Here is a 20,309-nt window from a genome sequence, read left to right as displayed (position 1 = left end):
TTCACATCCAGAGAAAGAACTGTAGGAGTAGAAATGCAGCAGAAAAACGTATGATTGATCATGCGGTTCAATGGGGATATGATTGGGGTTTGGACATTAAAAGATCGCTCTATTGCAAATGCGAATAACATGGAAATAGGTTTTGAACAATGATGCATGTATAACCCAATGGAATTGTTTGTCAGCTCTGGGAACGGGGAGGGAAGAGGGGTGGAAAAATCATGAATCATGTAACCATGGAAAAATGTTCTAAATAAGGAAACAAAAATTTTATTTTGTTAAACATTTTCTAATTACATTTAAAATTTTGTTTAACATTCATTAAAAAAGCCAAACTCTTCCTTCTGTCTTAAAAATCAATAGCATTTATCAGTTCCAAGGCAAAAAAAGTGTTAAGGGTTAGGTGTTGGGGTTAAATGACTTGCACAGAGTCACACAGCTAGAGACTAGATGAAGCCAGATTTGTATTAAGGATCTCCCATGTATATGAGGCCTGGATCTCTATCTCCTGATTCACCTAGATGCCCTCACATTCCATTAACTTAAAACTTTCACATGATCATTGGGAATCACTAAGAAGGAACTGCCTGTATGTTATTTCACTGAGCCACCTGGTTACTCCTAACATTGATTTTAAAAAATAAATTCCAAATATTTTCCCTCCTTGTTACTCCTCACCACCACTGGAAAAGGCAAGCAAAATGATATCCATTTTATATTAGAAGTCACGCAAAACACATTTCAATATTAGTGATATTGTGGAAGAAAACACACACATATATACAAAATAAAGTAAATGAAAAAAATTTGCTTTTATCTGCACTGAATGTTCATCAGTTCTCTATCTGGAAGCAGACAGCATTTTTCAACATGGGTCCTTTGGAGTTATTTTCAATCATTGTATCAATTAGAATAGCTAATTGATCATCAATACAATATTGCTATTACTGTGTACAGTATTCTTCTGGTTATGCTCACTTCACTTTGAATAAATTCATATGATTTCCCAGATTTTTTCAGAAATCATTCTACTAATCATTTGTAATAGTGCAATAGTATTCCATCACTATCATATGCAAAAATTCATTCAGCAATTCTTGAAATGATGAGTATCCTTTCAATTTCCAGTACTTTCCCATAACAAAAAAGTTGCTATAAATATTTTTGTATATATAGGTCCTTTTCTATTTTCCTTGACATCTGTGGAATACAAGTTTTGTAGTAGTAGTATTGAGTCAAAGAATATGAATAATTTTATAGTCCTTTGATTGTAATTACAAATTTTTAACCAAAATGGTTTGACTGGTTCACTATTCAACTAATAGTTCATTAATATATCTATTTTCCATAATTTCATCCAGCATTTGTCATTTCTAACAGATGTTAAGTGATAATTCAGAGTTACTTTAATTTGTTTTTTTTTTCTAAGCAAGAGTGATTTTACACACTTTTCCTCATATGACTATGATAGATTTGATTTTTTCTTCAGAATATTGCCCATTCATATCTTTTTGGAAATCGCTCTTATTTTTATAAACCTTTTATTTTGCTGAGTTTCACATATATTTGAGAATTGAGCTTTGTATCAGAAATTTATTGCAAAGTCCTCAATATTTTCTTGAAATATTATATCTATGCTTTTTCTTTGATCTGAACTTTCAGGTAGTCTAATAATTCCTGAATTACCTTTTCTCAATCTATTTTCTAGGTTGATTGTTTTTCTGATGAGATATTTCATATTTTCCTAGATTTTCTTTCATTCTTTTGACTTTGTTTCTTGATTTCTCATGGAGTCATTAGTTTCCATTTGTCCAATTCTAATTTTTTTCTTTTTAATTTTCTTTTATTTCCCCCAATTATATGTGAAAACAATGTCCAATATTTAAAAAAGAATTTTGAGTATTAACTTCTTTCCCTCTCACCCTCACCTTTGCCCCCTGCTTCCCCTGAGATGGTAAATAATCTCATGTAGATTTTACTTGCACAATCATATAAAACATTTTTCCATGTTAAACCTTTTGTGGAAGAAAAACAAAAAAATACGAAAGTAAAAAAGTGAAGTTTAGTCTGGATTCAGACCCTATCTGTTCTTTCTCTGGAGGCAGATAACATTTTTTATCGTGTGCCCTTTGGTATTGTTTTGGATCATTGTATTGCTGAGAATATCTAAGTTATTCACAGTTCATTATATTGTATTCCTGGCTCCATGTAAAATATTCTACTGGTTCTGCTTATTTCACTGCACTTCAGTTCATGTAAATATTTCCAGGTTTTTCTGAGCTCCTCCAAATTCTAATTTTTTAAAATTATTTTTTCAGTAAGATTTTATGACTTTTTTCATTTAGGGAATTCTTTTTTGTAAGGTGTTTTTTTCTTCATTTTTTGTGCCTCTTTTACCAAGTTCTTAATTGTCCTTTCATAATTTTCTTCTTTTGCCCTCATTTCTTTATTTTTCCTTTATTAGTCTTATTTGATTTTTTGTTTTCCACTCCAGAATTCAACCCTAAGGCATTATTTTAAAATTGGAGGAGAATACTAGGAGAACTTGGCTGAGTGCTTTCTCTTCCCTTCCATCAATTATACCACAACCTTGCAAGACCTAGTTTCCTTATTTGCAAAATGAGGCAGATGTACTTGATGCTCTCTGAGGTTCCTTGTATTTCTAGGTCTGTGATCACATATATGTAGATATGAAAGGTGAATCCATAAGAAATAATGGAATCACCAAAAAAAAGTGGATAGACAAGACGTCCTAGAAAGAGCACTGAGGTCTATTCATACCCAGGGGTCAGGATATGGAAGCTGTTCTCACACAGGAGACTGAGAAGTAGCAGTCAGATAAGTGGAAGGATAATCAGGATAGATCAGAAACAGGAAAACCAAGTGTCATAATTCAGGCCTGACCTAGTCTGATCCAATGTTCAGGTTCAAGATTCAAATGGAATGAGATCCTGTCATTTTAGCAATTAGCAAAATTAGCAGAATTCTAGTAATTAACAAAAAAACCAACACACTCAATGTCATAGGAAAGATATCCACTAAGGAGACATCATTAATTCAGTTTAGCTTTAGACTCTCTGCCTCTGTGTTGATTATGCCTAGTAACACATCTAAGAGGAGAAATGCTCACTCCTTTTGAATTTAAGCCACCAGGAAACTAGAGCAATGCTCTAAATCACAGTCCCAAAGGGTAGTGAGAGTGTCTAGTAGGAAGGTATGGTCAACAGTATACAATGACACATAGATAAGGTCTGAGTAAAGACTTTTGGATTTATGAATTAATTATTGGCCTTGGAGAGAGGGTAGTTTGAGATAAGTAGTAGAGTCTGAAGCTGATTCACAAGAAGTAAGTGGGAAGTGAGAAAGTGGAAACAAGGGACATAAGCAAATTTTCCCCCCTAAGAATTTGGCTGTCAAATGAAGAAGAAATATAGGACCATTGCTTGGGAAGAAAAGTAGAACAAAGGCTTCATTTTTTTTATATTCATAAAGGAAATTTGGGGATTTTTTCATAGGTACCAGGAAAAAAAGACAGTGGAAAAGCAAAGATTTAAAATTAAGGTGATGGGGTGTTTGATTGAAGGTCAAACTCCCAGAGGAGACAGGGGCTGGTAGCATCAGGGGTCCAAAGTGAGGGATTGGTGGTGGCAAGGAGGAGGACCTTATCATTCTCAGAGATTGGAACAAAGAAAGAGGTAACTGGGGAATGGTGTTGAGGGGTTTGAGGTATAGAACTGGGAGATGAAAGCTCCTGACAGATGGCCAAGCTATCTTACCAGTGACAGGCTAATGGTTTTTATTTTTAGGAATTCACCTAGCCTTCTCTGGGGATAAGATGTTCCATCCTAGCATCTGCCCCCCCCTTATTTTTACCATTGGAAATATGTAGTTTTCCCTAAACTAAATGGCTGCACAAATACTGGAGTTTTCCTTCACTGACATTCATGCCTGGCCACACTTCTCCTAAGCTTGCTCCTTGGCTCAGAGGGCTAATTAGTTTGCTAGGAGAGGGACTGGTACTAAGGAGGCTACTTATCTCGATCCACACTTGGGCAGATGGCCCCCTTGGGCCTCCAGTTTCACCATGCCCTTTAGAGTCTAAAGGAAGCAGTATAATGAATGCTTTATTCTGTACCTCTGTTCTGCACCTGTCGTGTATTATTATCTTTTGCAGTTATCAATGTTTATATCTTATCCCTTTCTCAATGTAAATCTTCATGAGGTTAAGGGCCCCATCTTTTCTAAATTTTGCATCTCCCCCGGTAACTAGCCCAGAGTGCCACATGTAATAAATGCTTAATAAATATTTGTTGGATTGAGTTAAATAAAATTGAATGACTATGTACAGGGTTCCCGATAGAAAAAAATTTCAGATTTCCATTTTATTTCATGCACCATAATCTTTCAGCCCATGATTCAGACTGCATAGAAATTTGTATCTTGAGTGGGGATTATGTCTACATGTGTATGAACATGCATGTGGGCATACTCATGTCTCTGCTTGTTTGCATGCAGTGAGTCCTACTGTGGATGCATGCAAGGGCAAAGGTGCAGGTTGTTTTCCACTCCAAGCTATGATAATATGGTTAACTTTATCCTTTTTTGCTTTCCTCTGCATGTCCTCTGTTTATTGTCCCTCTCTGGAGATTCTTAATCTATGTGGAGACCAGCCAGAAAAGGATGGGATTTTTTGGGGAGAGAAGGTAATCACCCCCTCCCTCCCCACAGCCCCCTTACATTCACAGCCTGGTTTAGAAATGGGTCTTGGGCATTATTCATTGACCTAAGCACTTTCTTTGCCCTGGGGTACAACTTAAAATAGTTCTATCCTCAACTCTGCCCCCATCAAACTCTCATTCCAAGTCCCCCTCAGGGCCTTTGATTGGCCAAATCATCTTCTCAATTATCTCTCCCGGGAGGGCCCTTCTGAGAAGTCAGGGAATTGGTCCTTGGCCTCTCACTAGGGACACAGGGGCAGGAGGTGCACAAAGAGTGCTTGTTGCAGTCTTGACTCCAGCTTAGGAGAGATAAAGCACAGACCAGCCCAACACTGCTCAGTCCAGCTCTGCTTAATTCAGCCCAACCTAATTTGTGACTGTTCATCCAGGACCAGCAGTCCTACCCAGGTTTGGAGATTCACTGGTAATGTTCAATATCTAAGGACTTATGTTCTTCACAGGTTTGAAACTTAGTTGAATTCCAACATGCAAAAAATGAGAGTTAGGGAACTGATCCCAAATTTTAAAAAATTTGACTTTGTGCAAGGCTAATTATAGCAACACTTCACTCCTTCCAGAACACCAATGAAGCTCTTTCAATTATTTATATTAATGATGAGGAATGTTGACCTGGATAATCCAAAATGACCTTTGTCTTGAGAATGCATTTATTTTATTTTTACTGTTTGTTTTAGCATATCCCCATCCCTAACATATAATGACGAATGCCAGTGAATTAGAATCTATAACACAATGAGCCATATTTGACCTGAGGTCTCCCTGAGGACTGATGGGAAAATTCTCATCTTTGTAATATCATTCTTCAATTATACAAAAGGAACATAAAAATTATTGGAACAAGGGGGAAAATTATCAATTCATATTAAGCTATACTTAGTCATGTGAGGAAAGGAAATAACCAGAGACAAGAAAGGTCAAAAGCACTTAGATCAGGGGCACTCATTCTGGTTTATAGATAAACCATAAGATTTCAGAGTTTTGGAACTTGGATGGAGAAAAATAGCATTTTTGTTTTCACTAACTAATAGCATTTTTCAGTTATTTAAAAACATTTTAATGAGGGGTCCTTACATTTCATTAGACTGCCAAAGAGGTCTTTATCACAAAATAAAATTAAGAATCTCTGATTTAGATAAAGACCAAGAGAGAAGAAGAGATATTATTGTTAAAGTATATTATATTATAGAGAATTTGGAAAACTAGCCATAAGTAAGAGGGATTTAACTTATCGAGGTTTCTAGAGATGCTCTTGCCATAAGCAGAGCAGTTAATTACTATATAGAAGATAGCCATCTTTGAAGTGCTGTCATGAAGAAGAAGGATTAAATTTCTTCTATTTGGTTCCAGAGGCAGGAATCAGGAGTTATAGGAGGCTATGGCCAATTTAGGATTGATTTCAGGAAAAATTTCTGAAAATGAAAGCTATCCATAAAAGAAGGGGCTGCCTTAGGAACTAGTAGGTTTATCTTCCCTCCTTTGAGGTCTTCAAGCAGAGACTATGACAATTTATCAGGGGTGTTATGGTAAGGATTCTTTGTGGGGGGTTATGAGTTGGAATAGAGAGTCTCTCAGGTTCTTTTCAACTCTAAAATCTATGATTCTGTGAAATGGAATAAGAATCCATTCCATGTGGATAATTGAGAGTTCACTCTAATGGTCAGCTTGGTTGGGACTCTGGAAGAGAGCAGCTGGGCATTTTTGTGCATGTGTGTGTGTGTGTGTGTGTGTGTGTGTGTGTGTGTGTATGTATGTACATATTTATGTGTGTGATACTTTTTCTTGTAAGGGGAACAATCAGGGACTTGGGAGACTGTCAAGTGTCTCCCACAGCTATGACCAATTGGCTCACAGGAAAGAGTTCCTTCCATTCTTCTCATCTCCTCCTGGAGTCAGTCAAGGGCTTTTCCCTTGGGGAATCACATATATGAACAATACTACTTAGTAGGAAGGCTACAGTGAATAACATTCCTGTTGTCCCTATAAATAACAACTACAACAATAATAAATAACATTTATATTGGTGCAGCTAGATGACACTATGGAGAGAGTGCTGGGTCTGGAGTCAGGAAGACTCATCTTCCTATATTCACATATGGCCTCATCTATAAAATAAGCTGGAGAAGAAAATGGCAAGCCTTTCCAATATCTTTGCCAAGAAAACCTCAAAGAGTGGTATAAAGATTCAGACACAATTGAAAAAATGGCTGAACAACAAAAACATTTATATCATAATAATAGTAGCAAATATTTATATAATACCTATGTGCCGGGCATTTACAGACATTGTCCCTTTTGATCTTTACAATTTTACAGATATTTTACGGATATCGCTTTTGATCCTCACAACAACCCTGGATGGTTGGTCCTATTTTTTATCCCCATTTTACAGATGAAGAACCTGAGGCAGACAGAAATCAAGCAAGTTATCCGAGGTCATACAGCTAGTAAGTGCCTGAGGCTGGAATTAAATTCAGGTCTTCCTGTGATCCCTCTGCCCCATCTCATTAGACCTAAACAATGCCAAGCTTGAAGAAACCCTATAGATCCCTGTGTACTAATCTCGTTATTTAGGAAACTAAGATTCAGAGAGACAAAGTGAACTAGCAAAAATTATACAGCTAATTAATGGCAGAGCTGGAGCCTATGTCTTCTGACTTCCAATGAGGCATTCTTTCCCTTACCACCATTTGGCCTTTGTATCTCAGTTTCCCTTATGTCCTTTACCATCACATGACTTCCTCTTTTATACTCCAGAACCAGGCAGAATGGAACTAAAAATCATGTAAGTTAAGCAGTTTTTTCAAACTCACTCAGTAACTGAAGGGTGGAAGTAGAAAGAAAATTCAGTTCTCTTTACCCTAATGCCTAGGTTAGGGTGGATTGTTCCAAAGGAGGAGCAGGATCACTAAAATGGATACAATTAGATTTTCTTTCATGGGTACTTTGCTAGTAAATTGAGGAGATTGGATTATGAATTCTCAGGTCCCTTCAGCTCTAAACTTCCATGTTTTTCTGTGAATCAACAGGTTTCTCCTGAGCCCTCTAATACCTTCAGTGAAAGGTATCTCAAAGTGGGTAAGGCAGGCTTAAGAATGGAGGTGATTACATCCCCAGATGGAGGGGTGCATAAATAATCCCAACACAAACTTGGATTTGTTATTGAAAACAGTTATCCACATGGGTTCCTGTTTTTTTTTTTAAAGAGAGTTTTCTGAACATTCAGAAACAGGTTTATAGACTCACGGAGTCTCAGAGTAGGAAAAAAACTTTAGCTACTTTTTAATACAAGCTTCATATCTGAGCAAATAACCTCACTTATAACATTTCAACTAAATTGTCATCCAGCATCTGCTGGATGGCCTCTCCTGATGGAGAGCTTATTACCTCATAAAGCAACCTGATCCAATTTTTGGATGTTTCCTGCTGTATGAAGTCCTAGAAATAAGGACTGTATCACTAGTTTTGATTCCTTCTCCTTCTACTCAGAGCTTGGAGAGATGTGCCTGTATTTCCTGGTATATATTAAACAACATAGTTTTCATCCTCTTACCGCCTCATGATATATTAGTGAACTACTTGATGGAGCCTGGATACTAATTTTGTCGATTTTCACTGTCTTGAGTCTCATTTTGAGATTTCAAGAATTTCCTTTCAGGGATAAGTATAAGGGAAAAAATTCTTAGCTGAATAGGCTAGGAAAATCCCCAGCAGGACTTTCAAGGTCTAAGGCCATATCTTGAACCTCTTCTCTGGACAAAAAGTCAGTCAATAGTTTCCCCTATAGGCAACAAGCATTCACCTCATCCCTATGGTGACATAGTTCTATATTTTTAATTCTTGCTGCTTTTTAAAAATATTTTCTCTATCTCCTGTTGACTGCTTATTGCATTTCCTATTGTGATTGTTTCAAACCTTTATAAATCTCCTCATTTCCTTCCTACTCCTCCTCACTCATAAGACTTGAACAACCTCCTACTTATGAACAATTAATTAGGTGGTATAATGACTAGAGCAAGGACTTGTTGTTAGGAAGAGCTAAGTCTCACACACCAGCTGTGGGACACTGGGCGATCATTTAGCTTTTATCTGTCTCAGTTTCATCATCTGCAAAATGGGGATAATAATAATACCTACCTTTCAGGATTTTTGTAAGGACCAAAGGAGATGCTATTTTAAAGTATTTTTCAATCTTTAAAGCTATCTTTGAATGCTAGTCATTGCCATTATTTCTTTGCTGAATGTGAGACCGTCCAAAATGAGATCCTGTATCTTTCTACTCTCTATCCTATAATCTCACTTTATTTTTCTCCCTCTCCTTCTCCTCCTCTTCCTTTGCCTCTCCTCCCATCTCTTAAGTTGTACTTTCTTTTATCTTTGCTTAGGTTTATCCTCCATTTGTGCCTTCAATCGCATCCCTAGTCTCTACCATTATCTCTTTCTTTTTTGTGTATCATTTTCTTTTCAAGGTTCCTTGTCTTTTGCCTACAAGCACAATTTATTCTGTCCATCTTAATAATGAAACAAAACAAAATTCCACCTCTTCACTTATACTATCATCTTTTTTTCTCATCCATTTTATCTCCAGATTTCTAGATAGAATTGTATATAATTGCTGTCTCCATTTCCTTACCATCTGCTCATTCCTCAGTCTTAAGTATCTATTTTTTGTCCCCAGTCTACTAAAAAAACTTCAAGTGTCATTCATAACCTCTTTATCAAAGATTTGTATCCCCCTTGAAATTCTCTCCTTTTATTTCTATGGCACTATACTCTCCTAATTTCTTTATTCATCTAGAGTTCCATTAACAAATATTTTTTAGGTCAATTGAGCAATCAATAAGCATTTAGGAAGCACACATATGGAGAGCACTGTGTTAGTCACTAGGAAGTAAACATGGAGAAATTATACACTTGACCTTAAGGAATTTATGATCTAATGAAAATAATAGAAATAATAATAATAATAATATAGTTTACTTCTGACTCTTTTTTACATCTTCTAATAATTTTCCTCCCATTGCTACTTCTTAAATATAGATATTCTATGAAGTTATATACTATCACCTCTCTTCTACTCACTCTCTATGGTCACTCCTTCAGTAATCAAGCTAGGAGTATTTTGACTATTTTGCTAAGGCCTCAAATTTAAGATGTTCCAAACTTAATTAAGTTTAGAAACCCTGGAGTCATATTTTATTTCTTCCTCTCTTTGCCCCCCATTTGCCCCCATTTGCCAAACCTCATCCATTCTACTTTCTTACTGTTGCAACTTGTTCTTTCTTTTATGTCATCACTACTTGGTTAAGCCTCTCAACACCACTCATCTGAACTCAAATGCTCTTCCTCTTTCCAATCTCTTTATCTTTCAGTCCATCTTATATGCTATTACTGCCGTAGGAATCTTTTTATAGAACACCTTTAATCATGCCCTCTCCTCAAAAACTTTTGGTAGTTTTCTATTGCTTAGAGAATTAAGTACTTCTTCTCACTCAAGACCCTCCATGATTTAACTCCCATTTATCTCTCTATCTCATTTGTAATTACTTCCCTAAATTCACCCTGTGATGTAATAAATAAAATTACTCATTGTTTTCTGAATATGTCATGCTTCTTTATTTCCCTGCCTTTTCCTCATACTCTTTTCCCACTGAGATAATATAGATAATCCAAAATACTGTACCCACTAGAAAAAGCTGATTCTTTGCTTTGTCCTCCCACCAAAGAGTAGGAAGTGAAATGCTTTGGAGTCCCCAAATTGAGCTCTGTCCCTTTCTCTAACTTCTTTTCTGGCCTCATGTAAATAGCTTTACCTTCACTGAGGTTTCCTCATTTAATATATAGGTATAATAATCCATGAGCTACTTATTCCCCCTGGGGATTATAAGAATCAAATGAAAATGAGGATAATACTTTAAATTCTCAACCTCTGCCATTCCTTTTTTTTGCAGTTAAATGGGATGTTTTTCTTTATCAGCTTCCAAATCAGCTTCAAGCATCCCTTCTTTGTATGCTGATACCTGCCAACAATCAGAGAACAGGTTTTCTTGTTGCCCAAGGACATGCTAAAGAATCCGTAACTAAGGTAGGTGTTCCCAGAAGGTTGACTGGATGAGGATGGGGATGTGGTGGGAGATTAAGGGACACTTGTACTGTCAGTTTTTTCAAGGAGTAATTCTGGCTCCCATTGGCTTATTTAGCAAACATTTATTAAGTGGCTTTTGAAGGTAAAGTACTGAATAAGGCATTGGTGAGATCTAATCCAGCATTGAGATGAAACAGTCAAAGAGAACTATAATACATTCCATTGTAAATTTTGGCTCTATTTTTTTGTATTCCCATTAGGTAGATTAGTACAAGTATTATTTCCCTCAATTTGGGCATCTTTGAACCGATCCTGTGATTCCTCTAGTAAAAAATAATTCCTTTTAAGGAAACTCTAGCCATCAATGCAGATTGTCACCTACTCTGCAATTCATAGTCTAGCAGTGATGGTGAAACTTTTAGAGATGGAGTGCTAGGTCCTGTCCCCCTACCCCCAGACCAAGTGCCATGCCTGCCCCCTCCAAGACACCACATGCTGTGCCTCTCACATAGGGGAGGGAGGAAGCACTTCCATTGGACTGCTGGGTGGAGGAGCTGGTGAAGTGAGGAGTGTCCTCAGTGAGTGTAGAGAGGGGGAGGAGAATGACCAGAGTGCTCTGCTCCCCTCCAGCTCTGCTATCTGTGTGTTGCCCACCTTACCTGCTGTGCACTCCCATGGAGCTGTTGGGCAGAAGGATGTGGGATGTGAAAAAATGTTGTCAGGTGTGGTGGAGAGGGAGAGGGGAACAGCTCCACCTGAGTCCTTCTGCCTTCTAGTAATGAGCTGTAGAGTAGAGCGGTCATATGCCCACAGAGTGCACTCTGCCTGCCATCTTTGGCACCCATTCCATAGGTTCACCATCACTGGTCTATAGAGAGCTGCCTGGGGAAACTGAGAAAGTATGTGATTTTTTCAGAGCCAGAGATATAGAAAACATATGAGTCAAACTTGAACTCACATCTTTCTGACTCAGAGGTTACACTTTGTTGCCAATACTCTGATCATTTTAAAGATAAGAAATTGAGGGAAAGTTATTAATCCCCAGCTAGATAGCTAATAAAAGAAACTGACAATAATCCCACCAAGGTTTTTTTTTTATTGCAAATCAAGTATTCTTTCAACTCTATCAATACATTTCCCCTGGTGCTATGCTACCCCCTCATTTCTTCATCTGGAAAATTAGAGGATTAGACTAGATTAATAGTAAGAACAACATTTATATAACACCTTAAGGTATTCAAATTGCTTTACAAATATCAACTCATTTTATTCTCACAACCACCAAAAGAAGTAGGTGTTATTATTATGCCTGTTTTACAGATGAGGAAACTGAGGCTTAGAGAGGTTATGACTTTGCTCAGGATTACAAAACTAGTATCTTAGGATAGATATGAGTTCAAGTGTTCGTGACTCAAGGACCAGTGCATTGTGTAACCTAGCTGTCTCTGACTTCTATTATCTCTTTCAACTCTAAATCTTATCTTTAATGTGAGCAGGCAAAACTGATGTTACTAGCAACATCAGGGAAAAGCAGGAATGAATATTCAGGGCATGGCATAAATTGACCCTACTTGTCCCCACAGTTCATTATGAATGCCAGACCCCAAAGGGAGGACAACTGGACAGCTACCACCCAATTCATTCTTCTGGGATTCCCTACACAGCCTGCTGTCCAGCTACTCCTCTTTTCCCTTTTTCTGATAGCTTACCTGCTGACCTTGCTGGAGAATTTCATGATCATTCTTGCCATCCGCAGTGATGGGCAACTCCACAAGCCCATGTACTTTTTCCTGAGTCACCTCTCCTTCCTAGAGATGTGGTATGTCACCGTCATCAGCCCCAAAATGCTGGTGGATTTTCTCAGCCATGACAAGAGTATCTCATTTGCAGGCTGCATGACTCAACTCTATTTTTTTGTTACTTTTGTCTGTACTGAATATATCCTCCTTGCTGTTATGGCCTTTGATCGCTACGTGGCCATTTGCAACCCTCTCCGCTACCCAGCCATTATGAGCAACCAGCTCTGTAGCATCCTGGCTGGGGGCTGCTGGATCTGTGGCCTGATGACAGCCATGATCAAGATGGTCTTTATTGCCCGACTCCGCTATTGTGGCATGCCTCACATCAACCACTACTTTTGTGACATCTCCCCACTCCTCAACGTCTCCTGTGAGGACTCCTCCCAGGCTGAGCTGGTAGACTTCTTCTTGGCTCTGATGGTTATTGCTGTCCCACTCTGTGTGGTGGTGGCATCTTATGCTGCTATCATTGCCACTATCCTAAGGATCCCTTCAGCCCAGGGCCGCTACAAAGCCTTCTCCACCTGTGCCTCTCACCTCACGGTTGTCACTCTCTTCTATTCAACCACCCTCTTCACCTATGCCCGACCCAAGCTCATGTATGCCTACAATTCCAACAAGGTGGTATCTGTGCTCTACACAGTCATTGTCCCCCTCCTCAACCCAGTCATCTACTGCCTGAGGAACCGAGAGGTAAAGGTAGCCTTGAAGAAGACCATTCTTTGCAGAGCTGGGGGGACTGGGGAGGATGGGGCTTTGCATGCTTGACTGTCAGACAGAGTCTTTCTCAGTCAGTAACAGAATTGAATCTTGGCATTATCGTTGCCTGGACCACAAACACTTAACTTACTGCTTTTCCCACTTCCCATAAATTTCTAATTCTTTGTTTCAATTATCAGAAATTAGTGTGCATCATGAAGAATCATAGAATATAAGCATTAGAAGAGTCTTCTGAGGATGCCTACTCCTTATTTTCTCTTCATGAGAAAATGTGGGCTAGTAAACAAACACTACTCTTGGAATTAAAAGATTGGTATTTGAAGTCTGACTCTCCCACTGCCTTTGAACAGTTCACAAACTCTAACCCTAGGTTTCCTTATCTGAAAAATGGGGTTAGGAGGATGATAAAATATGCTATCTACTCATAGAGATATTTGTAAGAATCAAAAGAAAAAATATGTAAGGTACTTTATAACTCTGAAGTACCATAAAAATGTAATTTTTTAGACTTTTTACTATCTACAAATCCCAAGAAAATTTTAAAGAAATTGGTCCAGATATTTGTATAATTTGGAATCTATTACCACCTCCTTGTTTCCCACACACACTTTTGCTGCCATCTCCTTCTGCTTCAACCCAGAATTTAGTCTATGACTAGCCATCTTGACATATTTTAGGAGGAATCTTGTGGCCAAAAATACTGAAGGACTTGAAGTGTAGACAACAGAATGGCCTCTATAGGTGATCCCTTGGGGCTCAGAACCAGCCACCATTAAGCTTGGGTGATGGTTTCTCATTGTTCACATGAGGGTCAAATTCCTTCAAAGGACAAAGGGTCTTCATCACAGATCTTATGGTAGAAATGACATTTGAACTTTTCCTGGAAAGAGAAAATAGCTGTGAGTAGCAAGGAAAGGAGAACAGATTCACCAATTGCTGCTGAAGAGAACTGAGTTAAAAATTTTTTTTCAGTTATTTTTCAGTCATTCTTCAACTCCGTTTTTCCCTTAATAGAGGTGATATGCTTTGGTGTAGAGATTTAAAGTCAGAGGGTCTGGCCTTGAATTTTAGCTCAGCTATCTAACTATCACTCACCTTCCCTTTGGGCAAATTTCTAAGCTTTGTAGCTCCTAATTTCCGTATCTACAAAATTGAGACCAATGTATACCACCCACCTTTTAAGGGCATTGTGAAGAATAAGTGATCCATTCATTCATCAATCTATCCTATCAATAACTATGTACAGGTAATGAATAAAGCTCTGAGGATAGACAAAAATGAACCAGTACCTGATATCAACTAGCTGACATTCTGCTAGGAAGATGCAATTTAGTCAAAGATAAGTAAATATAAGATCTTTACAAAATAAACATACAGTAATTTAGAGTTGAGGCACTAACAACTAGAATATTAAGGAAAGGTCTTTTGAATGAGGGAGCACTTGAGTTGAACCTTAGGAACTAGGATTTCCAAGAAGTAGAGATGAGGAGGGAGAACATTCAGGGTACGGTGGACAGCTTGTTCAAAGAAATGGAAATAGAATGTCATATACAGTGAACTTAAAGAGCCCGGTAATAGAGAATCTGTATGTCTAAAATGACAGAGAAATGTGATCTCTTTTATTATTTTGCAAGTGAGAAAAAGAAAGAGCTCAGTTCCTCAACCCAATAGCCTCATAAAAATAGTGTAAAATGCTCCCAAATTATAATAAATTAATTAAATAGGGAATGAGGATAAATGGACCACTTGGGATCTTTAAAAAAGAATAGTCTCTCAGATAAAGAAAAGAAGTTAAAAGAGAGAATATATTTAGACATTTTGTTTTATTCATAAAAGACAATAGCTGAGCATGACAGAGAGAAAACAACTACATTGAAAAATCATAATTTTTAATCTAACTTTTAAAGATAAGTGCCTAGGGCAGCTAGGTGGCTAAGTGCTTAGAGTATCAGTTCTGGAGGTAAGAGGTTCTGGGTTCAAATATGACCTCGAGTATTTTCTAGCTGTGTGACCCTGGCCAAATCACTTAACCTCAATTGACTAGCTCTTACCAATCTTCTGCCTTGGAACAGTATCGATTCTAGAATAGAAGGAAAAGAGGTTTTTGTTTGTGTTTAAAGCCAAAGGCCTTTTAAAGGCAGCAAGTCATTGGACATCATAATTATACATATGTTAATGTATAAGTACATCTAATGGGTATTTTGTATTTGTAATGTGTTTGTAAACACATAATACTTTAATAATAGCCCCAAAGTTGTGGGAGGACCTATAATAAGACATATCCAGTTGAATAATGAACACATTAAAATAAGTTAATTTGGGGTAGTAAAGAAAGTTCTGATTTTAGCAAAGCAAGATCTGGCACCTGTAATGAAAAATCTATCATCAGTGAAAATAGGATAAGATAAGTCAACAACAAATGTCAAAAATAGAAAAAGTGATGAAAAATAAGAGCAAAGTTATGGAGTGATTTGGGAAATAAAACTAAAGCTCAAGTCAAATGAGCTAGAGTGATAGGAAATGCAGTAAAGTCTCCCACCTGACTGAATTGGTCACAATACACAAATGTTCTAATTCAATTTATAAAATGGCAGAAAGCAGAGTTATTTTAATTGACAGTGGTAACAAATAGGCTAAGGGTATGTGTCATTAAATGAATAAAAAATATTTATATATTTATAACAGCTGCTACAACAATTTTTTTAATGGAATCATGGAAATGAATGATTCTTTGTTGGTATCACAAAAATTAAGCCATAAAAGTGGAACAGTGAAGAGAGGAATGGGTAGTCTTAAAAATAATACTCCTCTCTGGATTGGAGAGGAAAAGAAAGGGATGATAAACAATAAAATATATTTAAACAAAAATTATAGAGTTCATTGAACCTATTTAGATATTTAGACTAGTATTCTATTATCCCCCATCTGAGTGTTATCTACATTTATTTGTAAGGAAAAGAGAGATAGTAGGGGGAAAATCAATTTTTTAAAACTAGTTAAGAAATTGGACTAATAAAGAAACTGGTATTAGTTCTGTGGATATATTTTATGTTAAGTTTCTGTTATTTGTTAAAATTAAGATCAGAAGGCTCAAATGTAAGAGGAGGCCAGCAGAGAGATTAGGGCTGGATAAGTAAATCTGAAAAAAGTAAGCATAGAGAAGATAATTGAATCCCTGGAAGCTGGTGAGATCACCAAGTGAAATAGTATAAGGAGAGAAGAAAAGAGTCCTGCAGGATTCTTGCTATTATCGTGTGTATTGAATGAAGATCTATAAAAGGAAACTGAGGAGTGATCAGAGAAGGAGAATCAGGAGAGAGGAGTGGTACAGAAACCTAGAGAGAAGAGAGTATCATGTGGAAAAAAGTGGTTACCCATATGAAAGATAGCAGAGAGGTCAAAAGGAATAAGGATTGAGAAAAGGCTTTGGGAATGAAGAGATATCATTGGTAACCTTGGAGAGAGTAGTTTAGTCAGAATGATGAAGTCAGAATTATGACAACTGTACAAGGGAGAAGGAGGAAACATATAGAAGAAAAGTTGTGAAGGTAGATATAAGACGTGGAACAAATTAGTACATGGTATGAGTGAGAACAGGGAGTCAAGGATGGGACAAAGTTGAGAGCTTGCACAACTGAAGGATGGTGGGTTGAATTTATGGGAAAAGATAATGAGTTCAGTTTTGATTATATTAAATTTGAGATGTCTTCAGGACATCCAATTCCAATTATCTAGTAGTAAGTAGTGATGTTAGCCTGAAAGATAAGAGAGAAATGATTTTTACCACCCTGATACAAATTATATTAAAAATCAATAATATATACAATATTTTAATATAATATATATCATGTTAAAAACCAATAATGAATAAAATAATTAAAATAAAATCAATGGAATGAGTTAGACAATAAAGTACTAGAACCACAGTAGTACAATGTTCGACAAAAATAGGAACAGATTTTTATTATTTGACGAATATTGCTGTTTTAATCAATGGATTATAGCTTGATGAAATTGTAACTAGAACAACATTTATCTCCATACACAATAATAAGCATCAAAAATGTTAATATGCTAATTATAAAAACAAACTAAAAGATAGGAGTTTGCTATGTCTTTCAAAACTTTAAAGAGGGGATGAATTCTTAAGTTATGCTTGTGAAATTTCTAAGAGACAAAATAGATTTGTTTGTTTTTTAAATTAAGGATTGTTTTCTTAATAAAAATCAATGTGGCACACAAAAAATCAGTCTGAGATAAGGATAAAAACAAATTGAGAGAATCTCTCTTTCTCTTTGTCTCTATCAAACACCTGTAGTAAAATTTTGATCTCTAAAATGTATTAACATAAATGTACATGAATTAAAGCCATTCTACAATAAATGATCAAAAATATGAGTAATCAGGTATCCAAAGAATATATACACAATATATATGTATATATGTATGTATATAAATTAACTTGCTTTAATGCTTTGACAAGACCTGTAACCTTTGGTTCCATAAATGTACAAAATCTCCTCTGTAAAACCCATTCATACTGGAGCACTGGTCAATGTTTAACAACCTACTCTCTATTAAAAAATGTAATTATGAAACAGTCGAATTTAATTTGCATTATTAACATTTTCTCCATTACCTTCTTAGATCCATGCAATCAATAAAACAATAAATCAAGCACTGATTTGTATTATTTGTTTATTTCCAAAAGTTTAAATGTTCAGGAAAAACATTTCCAATTGACTCTTTCCAGTCAGTGTGAGTTGGCTTCAGTATACCTCATCTTCATGTTCTTTCATTATGTGAGACTTTAGGTCATATCCTCTCATACATTATCACAGTGGAGCCATAGTGGCCGTCTTCTAGCTATCTAAACAAAGTATTCCTACCCTTGGTGCACATGGGTTTGTTACTTGCTCTGAACCCATTGACAATCTACATTCTTTGTCTAAGCACAGATTTTGGTAATAATTTTCATGTCTCTTCCCTTGCATGATTCTTGTATAAGACATCTTCAGTATCATTGCCCTCCAGAAGCTAAGAAGAATTAGAGACTAGGATCGAGATGCTTTCAAATGGGGTATTTTCTTATTCTCACTGTTCTGGGAAGTGATGGAGTCGTCTATAACTCTAAGCACTAGAGCTGAGAATTTGATATTGAAGACTGAGAAGAGTAGAGGTCTGAAACTTGCTTATGCATAACTTTTTTTAGCCCTGGGTTGAGTTACATATTCTATTTTATCAAATGAGATAATAATTGTAAAGTGCTTAGCATAGCACCTGGCATATAGTAAACACTATATAAATGTCAATTATAAAAAATTATCCTAATAATAATTGTTATTCTCTTCAACTGTTGACAGACTAGAAAAAGAAAAAGAATCTAAAACAAAACAAACTAAAATAAACCAGATACATGGAAGGCAGAAGAAGCATTTCAGAGAATGCTAATGTGAATATTTTATTATTTTATGAAACCTCATGGGTCTGTTAGTAAGACTAGCATTAGAGAGTGTTGAGGGTGGTGGATCTCTTTTTAGGAATAAAAATCAACTCTTCCCTTTTATCTGACATCATTTCATACCTTTTACTTGTAGAAACTGAGAATTGGATGAGGGGAGAGATGCTGAACAGTTAGCATTAGACCTTTTTACATATTGAAAATATATCAAGACTAAATTTTCACATACTTAACTATACAGTATATTAGTTTTTAAAGAAAAATATAAATGAACTACAGGGAGAAATAGGTAATAAGACAATCATTATTAAGGAATTCAATCTATGCCTTTCAGACCTAGATAATTCTGACAGAAGGACAACTAGGAAACAAGTTAAAGACTCAAATAGAATTTTTAGAAGGTTGAATATTATCCTGTTGATTACTGAATGAGAGTCAAAAAAGTATATACATTTCTCTGCTCTGAATGACAGTTTTACAAAAATCAATCTAGTAGGATGTAAAAATCTCTTAAAGAACTGCAGAAGAATAATTAAAAATATTTCTATCACCCATTTCTATTATATCCCTCCCTTGCCCAGAGAACCATATCTTATAAAAGAGAAAAAAATAATTTCATGAATAATAACCACCATATTGAGAGTCTGACATTAAATGCAGTATTTTAATATTCATCATTCCTTTCCTCTGCAAAGAAGGGGGATATATACATTTTCATAGCTTATTTGGAGTCACATTTAGTCAATACATTTTCAGCATTTGGTTTCAATTATTTATTATTCTTTTGACATATTATTGTAGCAATTTTCATTGTTTTCCTAATTCTGCTTACTTCATTTTTATTGATCTATATATTTTCCTATGCTTCTCTGTACTAATCATATTACTTTTTATAGTACAGTGATATTTCATTACATTCAAGAACTAAAACTTGTTTAGCCATGTCCTAATCACTGGACATCATTTTATTTCCAGGTCTTTGTTAATTAAAAAACATACTACAACAAATATTTCAGAATATTTAAGGATCTTTCTTATTGATCATTAACTTCATTTGATTTTGTTGCTATTATAAACCCCCAAGTCAAAGACAAAGGGAATATACTCATACAAATAAAATACATTGGCAGCAGAACATTTTGTTGATGTTATTGTAATTTGTCATTTTGGTAGTGTTTGAAAAAATTTGGCATACAAATGTTATTTATATTATTTTCCCATATGAAGTAAGACATTAAAAACTCAGAGAAGTCTGAGAGTACTTTTATGAAGATATGGGGTAAAATGAAAGCACTTTATAAAACAACTACCATTACATAAGGAGAATTAATTTTGATAGGGCAAAGAGAGAAAGTCAAAAGAAAAGAATATTAACAAAATTTTAAAAAATATGTACACACAGTGAAGAAAAGCATAAGAAAGTGCAAATAGAGCATAAGAAAGTACAACTACATTAAATGAAATACAACTAAAACTGTATATAACAGAAGTTCAGAGTTTTATATTCA

At 36.0% G+C, this 20,309-nt stretch overlaps 1 protein-coding gene across 1 annotated transcript; it reads left to right on the top strand.

Annotated features, from left to right (window-relative positions):
- The first annotated feature begins 3,706 nt into the window (after window positions 1–3,706).
- LOC123246061 (olfactory receptor 6Y1) lies at window positions 3,707–13,388 on the top strand. Its single transcript, XM_044675010.1, has 2 exons — window positions 3,707–3,726; window positions 12,431–13,388. The coding sequence occupies exons 1-2, from the start codon at window positions 3,707–3,709 to the stop codon at window positions 13,386–13,388; spliced, it is 978 nt and encodes a 325-aa protein (XP_044530945.1).
- The last annotated feature ends 6,921 nt before the right edge of the window (window positions 13,389–20,309 follow it).

Source organism: Gracilinanus agilis, chromosome 4 (genome assembly GCF_016433145.1).
Source record: "Gracilinanus agilis isolate LMUSP501 chromosome 4, AgileGrace, whole genome shotgun sequence".
In the NCBI taxonomy this organism is placed as follows: domain Eukaryota; kingdom Metazoa; phylum Chordata; class Mammalia; order Didelphimorphia; family Didelphidae; genus Gracilinanus; species Gracilinanus agilis.
The sequence above is the reverse complement of the archived record's forward strand: the minus strand, read 5'-3'. Positions and strand labels throughout refer to the sequence as shown.

Bases quoted from the DNA above. Each gene is read 5' to 3' on its own strand.
- LOC123246061 (XM_044675010.1), top strand. From the start codon at position 3,707: ATGGTGTTGAGGGGTTTGAG. The intron at 3,727-12,430 runs GTATAGAACTGG...CAGACCCCAAAG, and splicing joins ATGGTGTTGAGGGGTTTGAG to GGAGGACAACTGGACAGCTA.